The sequence below is a fragment of the Ranitomeya imitator genome, chromosome 4, assembly GCF_032444005.1.
Source record: "Ranitomeya imitator isolate aRanImi1 chromosome 4, aRanImi1.pri, whole genome shotgun sequence".
Taxonomy (NCBI): domain Eukaryota; kingdom Metazoa; phylum Chordata; class Amphibia; order Anura; family Dendrobatidae; genus Ranitomeya; species Ranitomeya imitator.
In genome coordinates this window covers 22,201,809-22,215,667 of record NC_091285.1, presented here as the reverse complement: position 1 = coordinate 22,215,667, position 13,859 = coordinate 22,201,809, and the positions used below count along the sequence as shown (strand labels likewise).

General features: G+C 41.8%; 1 protein-coding gene across 3 annotated transcripts in view; it reads right to left on the bottom strand.

The window, feature by feature from the left end:
• The window catches only part of SMC1B (structural maintenance of chromosomes 1B), a 34,982-nt gene continuing 21,123 nt past the window's right edge, over positions 1-13,859 (bottom strand). For 2 of the 3 annotated variants that reach the window (XM_069763313.1, XM_069763314.1), the window contains exons 16-25: positions 10,659-10,800; positions 8,867-9,012; positions 8,583-8,736; positions 8,301-8,399; positions 6,597-6,753; positions 3,834-3,988; positions 2,360-2,511; positions 757-826; positions 423-533; positions 1-279 (exon numbers count right to left, since the gene is read on the bottom strand). In XM_069763313.1, the coding sequence (XP_069619414.1) occupies positions 193-279; positions 423-533; positions 757-826; positions 2,360-2,511; positions 3,834-3,988; positions 6,597-6,753; positions 8,301-8,399; positions 8,583-8,736; positions 8,867-9,012; positions 10,659-10,800 (1,273 nt within the window). In that variant the 3' untranslated portion in view covers positions 1-192. Of the gene's footprint in view, positions 280-422; positions 534-756; positions 827-2,359; positions 2,512-3,833; positions 3,989-6,596; positions 6,754-8,300; positions 8,400-8,582; positions 8,737-8,866; positions 9,013-10,658; positions 10,801-13,859 lie in introns of those variants that run through there. The other variant, XM_069763315.1, reaches the window with a different exon arrangement.

The window sequence follows — 13,859 nt, the reverse complement described above, 5'->3', positions numbered from 1 at the left end:
TCATACAATTAATCTTGCTCAAGATAAATAAAACATTCCCTGCATCAACAGAAATAAAAAAAAGTGAAAAAAAAAAACACCCCAGAAATATTTTTTTTATAACTAAACAATAAGAAACCAGTGTGGGATAATTTGTCCCAAAGCCTCGGAAATGTGCAGCAGAAAACTGGCCGGCCAGGAGAGGAGCATCTCTTATGATCCCTGCTCAGAGTCTTCCTCCTCATCGTCTTCGAACTTGGTGAGATCCAGAGTCAGCACCTGGCTGGATAATTCTTCATGCTTAGGAAAAAAAAAATATATAATACAGATCAGTTGGAAGGTCAAAGTCACATTGTGAAGTTCTGCAGCAGCTGTGACAAAGCCTCAAAAAAAGTCAAATTATAAAAAAAGCTAAATATTCTGTATAAATATTCCCTCCTTACCACGGTGCACACTCCGATTAATGCATCCGCCTTAGAATAAAACTCCTCTTTTAGGGAAATCACCACGATCTGGAACTGCTCCCTGGACTGCTCCCTGATGTAATGAGTAACCTGCAGGCAGATGTAGCAGAGTCGGTAACGTTACAGGTACAATACGTGATGGGAAGACTGATGGAACTGTGACTGTGCCTGGAATAGCAGATTAGTACCATTAACTTGGCTGCAGTACCAGGCACGGCCACTGCTAAAGGGATGGCGCCGTGTCTGATAAACAATAAGGGGGTGGCAGCTCATGGCCGGCCTGACCAACCCGCTGTGATGTCCGCTCACGCACCTTGCTGATGTTGGTGTTGTCCAAAGCCGCATCCACCTCGTCTAAAACGAAGAACGGTGCAGGGCGGAAGCTGAAAGCGGAAAGGAGAATATCAACGCTTGTTGTTCACCCCCCCAAAAAAAAAATATCGGTAGCAGATCGGCGGTTTTCTTCTTACACAAAGCTCCAAATCCTCTGCACGTAAAGATGTTTTACACTGTGAGACCGCTAGGGCGGAGCCATCACACTAGGGAACGGAGTTCCTAATCTGGGGTCTGAAAATATTTTAGGGGTCTAGTTTAAGATTTGATTCATTTTAAAGGTCTCGGCTGGGAACTGAAAACTTTTAGGGGTTTGATAGGGGTCTAAATAAGTGTAGGGGCTTGTTTGGAGTCTGATTAAATTTGGGGGATCTGATTTGTCATGCAATTAATTTTAGGGATCTGGTCTGATAAATCTTGGTGACATCTTGCAGGTGTTTAGCTCGGACCTTTCTTCAGGTTACCCCTTCACGACATATATTTACATCGTGTCCCTGACTTTGACACTTTCGTTAACCATTTACATCCTGCTGTCAATCTCTGACTGCAGGATTTAAATGGATAACAGCAATCTCTGACAGCAGGATTTAACAGGCACCAGCCAAAAGTGCATCATTTCGGCTGCGCATCGTCACCCCTGTCTTGTGATTGCGGGGAGCCGATGGGTTGTCATGACGGCTGGGGGTCTGCAGAAGACCCCCATCCCTGTCATTTCGATACTCCTGTGAACGCCGGCCCATATTGTAGCACAGGTAATAGGATGATCGCAGCTTCCCCAAAAAATAGTTTTAAAAATATGAAAAAATTAAAAACAAGTTCAATCACCCCCTTTTTCCCCTACTGAAAATAAAGCAATTAAAAAAATATATATTTGGTATCGCTGAATTCAGCAATATTCAATCTATCAAAATCTAAAATAAATTAATTAATCCGATCGGAAAACGGCGTAACGAGTAAAAATATCAAAACGCCAGAATTACGTTTTTTTTTGGTCACCGCAACATCGTAATAAAATGCAATAATAAGCAATCAAAACATCATATTTACCCCAAAAGGGTATCAATAAAAAGCTCAGCTCGCTGCTCAAAAAAATAAAGATCATGAAAAATGAAAGCGTTATGGGTTTCGGAAAATGGCGACCCAAGCAAAAACTTTTTTTCATATAAAATGTTGGCATTTTTTTTTCACTACTTGAATATAAAAGAAGAACCTATATATGTTTGGTGTCTACGTACTCCTAATTACAAGGAGAATCATATTACCAGCTCAGTTTTACCATACAGTGAAGTTGGTAAATAAAAAATCCAAAAAAAAAAACCAATTGTGGAATTGCACTGTATTTTGTAATTTCACCACACTTGGAATTTTTTTCCCGTTTTGCAGTACATTATTTGGTAAAACCAATGATGTCTTTCAAAAGTACAACTCGTCCTGCAAAAAAACAATCCCTCACACGGCCATATTGATGGAAAAATAAAAAAAGGTTATGGCTCTGGGAAAAAGGGGAGCAAAAAATCTGATATTTTTGGATGGGTTTCTCATGTTCCCTGCCCGTTACTGGGACGGTTCATTTGCAGTTTTACCTGTGAATAGCGAACACCAGGGCGAGGGCGGCCACAGCTTTCTCCCCTCCTGACAAGTTGTCCATCGGCATGAAGCGCTTTCCTGGGGCCACGCAGTTGTACCCGATGCCGTCCAGGTAAGGTTCTTCTGGATTTTCAGGACTCAGAAAGGCCTAAATGTATGAAACGCAGAACTTTAACACTCGGCAATCAGAAGCACTCGGGCGGCTTCCGTCCCACGTGCCGTACGATTCCCATTTTGTCGAGAAGTCACAATTATCTCCGCCAATATACTATTAACCCACAGCTACGTCACATACAAAGGTGTAATAATATCAGATCAGTGGGGGGTCCGACTCTCGGGACCCCTACAGATCAGCTGTAATCATATCTTACTAGTCACAGCGCCATACATTTACTAGTGGCCGTGCCTGGTATTACACAGCCCCAGGGGCCCGTCCCCCACTGATCTGATATTGGCGGCCTGTCTTAAGGATGCACCTTCAATGGCAAACTCCTAGAAAGCCCCTTTAACAGCTAACATGGCTTCACGTGTATAAGAGCCACGGGAGATGGATGGGGGGGGGGTCACCTTGGTCAGGACATGTCATCACTTTATGACTGATGGGACCCCCAGAAATGCACAGGGACACAGTGCTGGTCCCCTTTTTGGTTTTCCTCTAAGAGATGCAGCCAGCCCCATTCACTTTTAAGGGGTTGTTAGATATTGATGATCGTTGCTTAGAAAAGATATGTGGGGGGTCCGACATCCAGCTCAAGGACCCCCCCAATGACTAGCTGTTATCAGATGTACAGAGCTCCATATACCATGTAGTGGCCGCTCTCGGTACTGCAGATCAGCTCCTATTGAAGTGAATAATTGTAGCTGCAGTACCAGGAACGCCCACTACACGGTACGGCGCTGTGGGACCTGCAGACAGCTGATCGGTGGTGGTGGTCCTAGGAGCCGGACCCCCGCCAGTCTGATCTCCTAAGCATAGATCAACAATACTTAAACCCCATTAATGTACTCAAAACTACGTTACTGATGGTCGTAAAAGTCGGACCCCCACCAGTCATTACCTTTAGAGAAGTACCCCTTTAATAGAAAGCACATACAGTATAACACATGTAAATTATCATAATTTGGGGGGGATTCTTGGCAATGAATACGATGTCATTCTTTTCTGAGATTATAACATGGTCACAGTTCTTGCTGTCAGCAGGAAACAGGCGGTTATATGTGCAGGAGGGGGGTGTTATAACACCGCCATCAGCTGCACTACGTCGCACCTGCGTCCTGCTGACTGCGCCTGCGTCCTGCTGACCGCACTCACATCCCCCCCGAGGCCTCGCTCTCCCTTCCTGGCTGTGGGGTACAGCACTATGCCGGATGCCAGGATCCTCGGGGGGGAATCTGAGCGCTCACTGAGGCCGATTTTAGGCTTAGTTATTATTACTCTATGAGAAACTGAATGCGGTAAATGACGCAAACCTGAGCGCTGGCATTTCTGCAGAGCTTCTTGTAGATCTCATCGATAGCTACAGAAACATGCTCAAAACACTGGCTAAATAGCTCATATCTCCTCTGCTTCACCTGCTCATACTGCTTCCTACACAGAATGGCTTTCCTTCTGCTGGCCTCAAAAGCTACGGGAGAGAGAAGACGGACGGTCAGAGCACAAGAGCGGAAGCGTCTGACCGCCACCAGGACCACATCGCACAAGCAACACTTTTATGCTATTCATTTAAACTTAGCTTAAAGGGGTGGGACGGGGTTCCCATTATATAATTACTGAACCCCCACCAATCACTAGAACAAGAGCCCCTTTTCCCACCTCCACGTTACTCCTTTCTCAGGTCAGGCGTTTCTACCGCCATCTGTCCCAGAGATAATAGGGACCCCTGTTCTAGTGTACATGAAATTCTCACCAGATGTCGGTAACAACCCATCCAATCCACACGAGCAAAGAAATCATCCATACACGTCCATAAATTATGTGCAGTAATGACACAAGGAAAAGTATTGAACATGCTTACTGAAATTTATTACTTAGTATAAAAGCCTTTGTTGATGATGACCGCTTCAAAACGCCTCCTGTATGGAGAAACTAGTTGCAGACATTGCTCAAGTGTGGCATTGGCCCATTGTTCCACACGGAGACTCTTCATATCCTGAAGGTCTCATGGGCTCCTTCTATGATCTCTGAGATTTAGTTCCTTCCATACATTTTCTATTGGATTCAGATCCGAGCCGGCCATTCTAGTAACTTTATTTTATTTCTCTTAAACCAATCGAGAGTTTCCTTGTCTGTGTGTTTGGGATCATCGTCTTGAAGAAATCTCCACCCTCGTTTCGTCTTCATCATTCTGGTAGATGGAAGCAGATTTTTTTATCAAGAATATCTCGGTACATTTATCCATTGATCCTTCCTTCAATCATAAGCAGTTTGCCAGTGTCGTACACTGAAAATCAGCCCCACACCAAGTTGTTCCCACCTCTGAACTTCACTGTAGGTATGGTGTTTTTGGGGTGAAATGCAGTGCCTTTTGGACTCCAAACATGGTGTGTATTATGGCATCCAAAGAGTTCAATTTTGGTCTCCTCTAACCTGACTATATTCTCCCAGTTTTTCACAGGCTTGTCTAAATGTTGTTGAGCTTACTGTAATCTCTCTTGAACATGATATTTGTTTAGCAATGGAGACCTGCGTAGTGAGCATGCATACCGGCCATGGAGATTCTCTCCATTACTGATTGGTTTCTTTGCAACCATTGTACCTGCTGATTGCATGTCTTTCTGTAGCTCTCTGCAGATGGTCCTTGGCTCTTGGACAACTCTTCTGATATGTCTTTTCCCTCCTCTGTCTGAAATCTTGCAGGGAGCATCTGGTTATGGCTGGTTTATAGTGAAATGATGTTCTTTCCACTTCTGGATTTTGCCTCCAACAGTGCTCACTGGAACCTTCAGTAGTTTAGAAATTCTTCTGTAACCAATGCCATCAGTATGTTTTTCAACAATAAGGTTGCAAAGGTCTTGAGACAACTCACCCATTACCCATCATAAGATGTTTCTTGTGTGGCACCTTGGTAATGAGACGCCTCTTTATAGCCCATCAGTTGAACCTTCCGATATATTTCACTAAGTGTCAGGTTTGCTTTCTAATTACTGACTTCAGCTGGTGTCATGACTTTCTATAGCTTTTTGCACCTCTATTTTTTCATGTGTTTAATACTTTTTCCCTGTGTCATTTCTCATTATTACACATAGCTCAATTTTATGGACATCTATGGATGATTTCTTTGCCTGTGTGGATTGGATAGGTTGTTACCGACATCTGGTGCGAATTTCATGTCAAGAGCACCTTTAGAAATGATTTGCTGACGTGTTCAAAACTTATTTCACCCTCCGTATTTGTATATAATTTTTTCTTAAAGACACCATAACTATTTGATATTTGTTTTTTTCGTAAGACAAGCCTTTTTATTCCTTTTTCACTTCGTCCCATAAGGTGACTTAATTTTTTTTTTCATATATCCACAGACTACATTAGTGAGCGGTGCATCATTTGTGGCTTTCACAGGGTATAACAAGAGAATATTTTGACAGTCCTGTGATAAGGGGGCTTTATCAGGGAAGTCAAAATCTCCTCCATCACGTTATCCCCCTTCCCCCCCGTTTTCTCTGTGTGTGCAGCAATCGGTGCTTAAATGGTTAAAAAAAGGTTTTCCAAAAAGTTAGTAATCAGAAACCATCCTGATAAAATAGGAGAGGTCATACTTTGCTGGATCGACCGGAAGGAATGACGTCCTGACCACCACCACTCGCCTGAACCTGCAGCCGATCACTGGCCTCGGTGGTGGTCCAGACGTCATTACTTCGAAACAGGTGAAGATAACTGGAGCAAAGTATTGCTTCTTTTATTCTTTTTTTTTTAGCCTTAACCTTTTAATAAAGAACATAATATCCCTTTAAATGACCGATATCAGAGTTTTCTCCAATTCTGACCATTAAAAGGGTTTCCGTCTACTACTGAAAATAAAAGCGCTCAGATCGGCACCGCTCCTGCGTTCACCCCCCCAATTTTAATGCCAAGTGACCACTGCCGACAATTAGTGGCCGGTGATTGGCTGTAGCCTCCTTAATTCCGAATTGAGAAGGATTGGCAGCCGCCGCTGATTGGAGTCAGAGTTGTGTGATTGCCTGGGAGATTGGAGGAGCGGTGCTGAACGGCAAGAATTTTTTTTTATTTTTTACCATCTGCGGTTTCTTCAAACTTGTTGACGATGGTCTGAAGTCTTTCTATGGCCTTTAAGTTTGGGGCAGATTTTTTCAAGAGGTTGTTCTCGTGGTCGATACATTCCTGACGCAGCCTCACTAGTTCAGCAGAAATTGCATTTTCTGCTGTTAGTTCCTAAAAAAAAAAAAGTCACAATATCAGAATTGCGTTATTTTGGTCGCCGCAACATTGCATTAAAATGCATTAATGGGCGATCAAAAGATCGTATCTGCACCAAAATGGTATCATTAAAAACGTCAGGGGGAGTCCGACGTGGGCGTACTATTACGCCTAAAGACAGAAAAGGGTTAAAAAGACGTCATTTGTTTGCATTCCCTCATACAGATATCTTACCCCTTGTTGTAAAGAAGCGTTAACAGGGTTTATCCACTACCAAACAATCCATAATTATTAAATATAAAAATCGGATACTCGCCTTCTGCAGAGGCGCAGTCCCAGCTATGCCGAAGCTGTGATTCCTATTGCTGCAGCCAATCACCTACTGCCCATCAATATTCCCTCTGAGTGGACTTTTCTTATGAAATAGTGAAAAATACAGCCGGTCAGCGGCTGCTGATTGACTGCAGCGGTCCTGTGACACAACGTTACGTCACATGCCTGAAAAGAGCAGCGTTGACACGGCTACAGGAGGGGAGTATAGTTTTTATTTTCTATGTGGCCCTGAATTGCTTAAGGACAACCCCTTTAAATCAAACTCACCTTTATATTTGTCTACATACAGCAAGTCAAACATTTTGTGCAGATTAATTTCTTCAAGGAGATCATTATAGGGATCACACTTCCCCAGATATAAATGTTACATTTCCACTTTCCTCCATCCATCACTAGGGGGAGATAAAGAGCCTCTTTTTTTAAATACTGAACTCAGTATATGAACAGTATGCACTAAGCTCCCCCTAGTGGTGACTGCAGGTGGCCAGAATTTTAACATTTACGGTACTTCTTAAAAATAAATAAATGAAAAAAAGGTAAATATACAATAATAAAAAGTTGTTCATTAACAACATACAAAATAAAGTCAAAAAAATTATATACTATACTAGAAGGTTATTAAAAAAAATAAAACAAAGGAAAAAAAAATAAAAGTTAATAAAAGTTATTAACTAAAAGAAATAAGGCTACTTTCACACTAGCGTCGGAATCTCCCCGTCGCAATGCGTCGGGGAGAGATTCCGACGCTAGCGTTTAACGTACTGCACAATGGAGGCAGCGGATGCATTTCTCCAGCGCATCCGCTGCCCCATTGTAAGGTGCGGGGAGGTGGGGGCGGAGTTCCGGCCGCGCATGCGCGGTCGGAAAAAGCGGTCCGTCAGGAGCAAAAAACGTTACATGTAGCGTTTTTTGCTCCCAACGGTCCGCAGAAGCACGACGCATCCGTCGCTCGACGGATGCGATGTGTGGCAATCCGTCGCAAATGCGTCCTCAATACAAGTCTATGGGGAAAAAACGCATCCTGCAAGCACTTTTGCAGGATGCGTTTTTTCTGCAAAACGACGCATTGTGACGGATTGCAGAAAACGCTAGTGAGAAAGTAGCCTAAAATGAAAAAATACAGGTTATAAAAAAATAAAAATAAATATAGGTTATTAAATAAAAAAAATAAATAAAATGGGGGAAAAAAACATGCAACATTGTCTAATAGTAAAAGAAGAGGACTATACCTTTAACTCATCAGACAGGCCACTATAATCAATGTGAATATTCCGCTCTCTTTCATAGATGTCCGCGGTGGCCGATGTGCTGCCACTCTCCGTCTCCAACTATAAGACACGGACGCTTCCATTTAATTTTAGCAGATTAAAAAATTACAATACGGGAAGGATAAAAAAAAAAATCACAATACGTTAGAAAGAGAAGTGAATTTCTCAGCTGCGAACGATAACAGTCACATTTATAAAATGTGTGAAAAACAGTCAGGAGAAGTGTTCAATATCCGTTATTACCTCCATTTCTGTGATATCGTCCAAGGAGCCGGCCAGGAGATTAACCTGCAAATCCTGCACCTTGCAATCCAGGAGCAAGTTGTGTCTTTCTAATTTCTTCTGTTCCATTTTACTTTCTATTGTCATTGTTTCTTTCTGTTTCTTGCCCAATTCCCTATGGGTAAAAACACACGTACACAGCACCGATTATAAAGTTACAAGTCAGTGGGACGACAAAGGTCGCGGTCAGAGTTGTGCCGGCTCCGAGACCCCCCCAATAATAACGCAGACCTCATCATCGCTACCTGTTCTCCTTCAGAAGCTTCACTCGTACTTCTTCAGCCAACTTCTGGGCGTCCCCAACTTCTGACTTTTTCAGTAACAGCTGGTTCTTCAGCTGCTGTTGCTGAGATAAGACGTCTTCCACTGCGAGGCGGATTCGCTGCTCCTCCTGCAATGAAAAGAAAAAATTTAATCTAGAGGTGAAATGGTAAAGAAAGAAAAAAAAAATCAGTTCCTCCATTATTCCTTATGGTGGGGAGGAAGAGATTATTATTTTTACATTTATTGTCCAGAAATAATGACCTGGTGTCAGGATTCTCCAGGTCACTACGATTGTTGTAACACAGTACTTTGTAGTAAATTATTATATATATTAATTAATATATATTAAAATTGTTTTGTCGCAATTTTCAGAGACTCGTGACTTTGTTGTTTTGTTTTTTTTATTTCTATTATCTTTTTTTAAAGGGGAATCTGTACGAAGGTTTTCGTTAAGGAATCTTGAGAGCAGCATGACATAGGGGAAGAGATCCTGATTCCAGTGATAAATCACTTACTGGGGTGCAGTACTGATAAAATCCTTGTTTTCTCTGTAGCAGTGCTCAGAATGCTGAGCCCTGTATAACCCCTCCCACACATCCGATTGGCTGCTTCCTTGTTGATGTGGGTGGAGTTACTCAGATAAACTGGACTGTCTGGCACAAGACGCCTAGTCCTACAGAGAATGTCCTGCTGATAAAACCCTGATTGTACCAAAACTACAGCAAACAGCTGAGCAAGGGACACATCCTTGGAACCAGGCTCTCAGCCCCTATATTATATTGCGAAGATTCCTCTTAAAAAAAAGTTTTGTTTTTATTTCCCCTAATTGACTTGAACCTGTGACCGTATGATCAATTGTAATAAATATTGCACCAAGATGGTGGTGGAGGGGACCTTTAATAGATCCCAGCTGCCAATGGTACCCCAAAATTGGGTCTTGGGTTAGGGATTGATGGGGAAAATTTATGTCAGAGACTGACAGCAGCATTTTAGTGGTTAAACAGTTGTGATCACTGTTAGAAAAGCGTGTATAATCTGTGTAGACCCCATACCGACTCTAATAATGAAGATGGAAATATCCCTTTAACTGCACGTTCCCTTACAGTTCAGTATTTGTCGATCAGATGTCTTATGCGTCCGTGAACAGAGGTTTCTTTCAGACATCTTTTTTTTTTTCTTAAATATATTGACAAAGGCGCCTACTACGTCAAGGCTCTGACGGAAACGGGAATTTATATTTCCGTTCCCTTTTTCGGTGCCGTTTATGTGATTTCCAAAGGAAGAATAGCAAGTTAGATGCTATAAATGTGCCAAAAGCGATTAAAATAGCTTGAAGGCGGAGGGGGGAGGCGGGGTAAGGTCCACAATTTTTATTTTTTTTTATTACTCAGATGTAAAAATTGACTTTCGTCATTGGTTTTCAGTGCTTCAACCCCTTCCCAAAATGGAAGTGGATGAACCAGACGGCACCTTTAAGGCTGGGGCTTAATGGCGACACTGAAATCGCAGTAACACGTTGGATGTAATGATTTCCTATGGTCTTGTGACCTGTGACAGTCGCAAATGTTTACGAACTCGTTGGCTTGTTTGTGATAAACCGCACGCAACACACCTGCCATTGATTTCAATGGAAGACGCGCGCGATACGCAACTTATCTGCAACTTGGCTCTTTTATTTACTCCAAACTAGACTTTTCGGAGAATTGCTGTCGCCCGTGTAGCCCAAGATGTCATGTATTGTAAGAGGTTTCCACATACTGACACTTGTTGTACCTTCTTCATGTTCTTTATTTCTTCTTCTTCCTGATGTAAAGTTTCACTCAGCTTTGCCACCTTCTCCCCCTCTTTCCTCATTTGTCCCCGAGCGTATCCCAGTTGAACCTCTAATCGTGTTTTTTGATTATCAAATTCCAGCCTTAAAAATCAAATGTGGATTATTAGAAAGTATATTTAGTCCTACCGGTAATTTTTTGCTTTTAGGAATCCTTCACATGAAGTTGGCTCCACGTCTTCCTAGTGGCAGGAAAAACTAAGAAGTTAAATATCCTCTCCCACCCTCAAACCCAAAATATCCAGACCGGCACGGATGCCTAAAAAAATATATATATATGTTATCAACATCAAGGATAGAAAAGAAGGAAAAGGCGTGCTGTTTCTAGAAAATGAATTACCGATAAAACAAATGCTATTTTTTTCACTCAACCTCTATGACCGCACCACAGGAGAAAAGTCAAATAATGACAAACATCAAGAGGGACAATACCTTGGAGGACTTTCCTCCCAAAACGACAGCTCTTTAGAAGTTGTGAACTGAAGACCATGTGGCAGCTTTCCTTGATGGAAGAATTCATCTTCTCTGTTCCAGAGAAAGACACAGTTATGTTGGGGATGAGTCTTGAGTTTCTCCGAAGCACATAGTCTTTGTTTCCGAAATGCTTCACACATGGCCTTTTCGACCCAAGTGTCTCGAAAGACTTGAACTCTTTTCCCCTTTTTTGTTTTTTTTAGAAGCGCAAAACTGGATGAAGAGATATTGGTCTTCTAAAATATTGGAGAATTGTTTTGTGGACATCAAAACAAATTAAATTCCTCTTCTTTCTTGTTGGATTGATTCGGCCAAAAAGGTAAAATGATTTCTGGTAACATGTGGACTTCTGAAATGATTTTGGATAGTAAAGTAAGATCTATGCCTAAGATGATTTGCTCGTCTTGAATAGAATTTAGCAAATATGTCTGGAATTGGTCACCGAATCTGAATTTGCCATATTGATACCTTATTTGTGCAGAATTTATGTTTGACAATGGATTCCGAACATTTTAGATAATTTCTACTCCCACTGACTATTTGACGTTCGGCGAATATTGCAAATGCAATATTCGGCGTCGATCGTAATCGGAACAGAATTTTGAAAAATTTGCTTAACTCTAGTCTTGAACTTGTAAGTGATGTTCTCCGGATGAGATCGCCTGGTTTTCTCCCACTCTTCTAGGGGTTATGGCTATAAGCAGCTTTCTAGAACAATCAAGGTTAGTAGTGGAAAGAGATTCAAAACTGATGGAAGATCTATCCTTACATCCCAACGTTTAGAGGGAAAATTTTAAAGGCACAAACTATTGGCAAAGGATGGCCAGATCTTGATCGAAGTATGAACACAAGGCTGAAACCTGAACTTTTCATGAGGCTAAAATCCTTTTTCAAGGCATTTTTTAAAGAAATACAAGACCTTTGAGAAATTAGGATGAAAGGGGTCCAGAAGTGTGCTCCCCACAAATCGGAGGTCTTCCAAATCTCGTTATACCGATGAGCAATAGGGTAACAAGGTTTTAAACTGTTGACTTTCAGCCTCCATAGCGCACCATCCACTACTGCTTCTAACGTGAGACCACCATCATTTTATAGACAATCATCTTGGATTTCTCATACATAAATTTGACTTGTAACTATTTAGCGTATGATTAGTTATGCAGATTCTTGTCATGTCACTGTTTTGGTCCTGGTGGTGGAAAAATCTTTTTCTTCCTGTTCACTAAAAATTACAACCTGTTCTCATATTTGCTAATAGCTCCGTGTGGTTAGGTTAATTCCCAAGCGAAAGGTCACTAATCGAGGAACAGCCATGACGAAGATTTCCCAAGAAATGAGAAACAGCATCATCCAGCTCATCAATAGTCGTTTCTCGGCCAAGAAAATTACCAAACCGCATCATGTGAGGCGCCATGAAAAATTGAAGAAAATGAAATTAAGTCCGTCCATCCATTCTAAAGCGAAGAGGTGGACGTCCAGGCAAAATATCGGAGTCAACTAGTCCGCTCATCACAAGGTCTATCATTTCTGGTGCGACAAACACGGCAGAGGAGGAGGCTCATAAGCTCCGTAATAGTGAGATCACAGACGTCCATGTAAGAACCGAGCGATGCTCGTTACATAAGTCAGGCATGGTGGCCCGAAAAAAGGCTCAAAAAGGCTGACGAAGCCTCAGCTTCAATATCGTCATAAGAAACGTTGGTTCGCGTTTGTAAAAAAAAAAAAAAAAAGTACAAAAAGTGGACAGTAGAAAATTGGAATCTGGTGATTTGGAGCGATGAAAAAAAAAGTCAATAGACTAGACTCTGATGGGTGCAAATGGGTCTGGAAAAAACAAGGGTAAAAAAAAAAAGCAAACGGATTGAGAAATTGAAATTAAATTTTAGTGGAGGAAGCCTGATGATATAGGGTTGTTTCACAGCCAAAATACTTGACCAGGATCGATGGTGGTCTCAATGCTGAACTATAGACAAGTATCCATAAAGATGAGTTACTTTTTACACTCGAATACTATGGGTATGAAAAGGACAGTGTTCCAGAAGGACAAAGACCCAAAACATACGTCAAAATTGGTGAGGAAATAGTTCAATGACAATAAAGTTGAGGTGCTGGATTGGCCCCCGCAAATCCCCAGACCTCAACCACTTGGGGATAGAATTGAAGAAAAAAACTATTCATTCCCAAGTGAGTCAACTAGTATGTACAGACTTTGGCAATGTGTAGAAGAAACCTATGATCAGATTTAGGTGGAGACATGTTAGAATCTGATTGAAAGCATGCCCAGGAGGATTCAGGCAGTGTTGAAAGCCAAAAGGTGGATTTATAAAATACTAAAATGAAAATTTTAATTTTTAGGAGCAAAACGTTAGCAATGCAGGGGCATAAGAATCTGGATAATTAATCATATGATAAATAGTTGCAAGTCAAATTTATGTATGAGATAGCCAAGATGATTGTATGTAAAATGATGGTAGTGTCATGTTCGCAGCAGTAATGGATGGTGGGTCGAGGGTTGCAGGAGCGCTGGTGTTGGTGAGGCGGTAGCTCCTGCAGTGGTGAGGAGGCAGCGGTGTCAGTGCAGGCTGTAGGCTTTCCTGAAGAGATGGGTTTTCAGGTTACGTCTGAAGGATCCGAATATGGTTGATAGTCTGATGTGTTGGGGCAGAGAA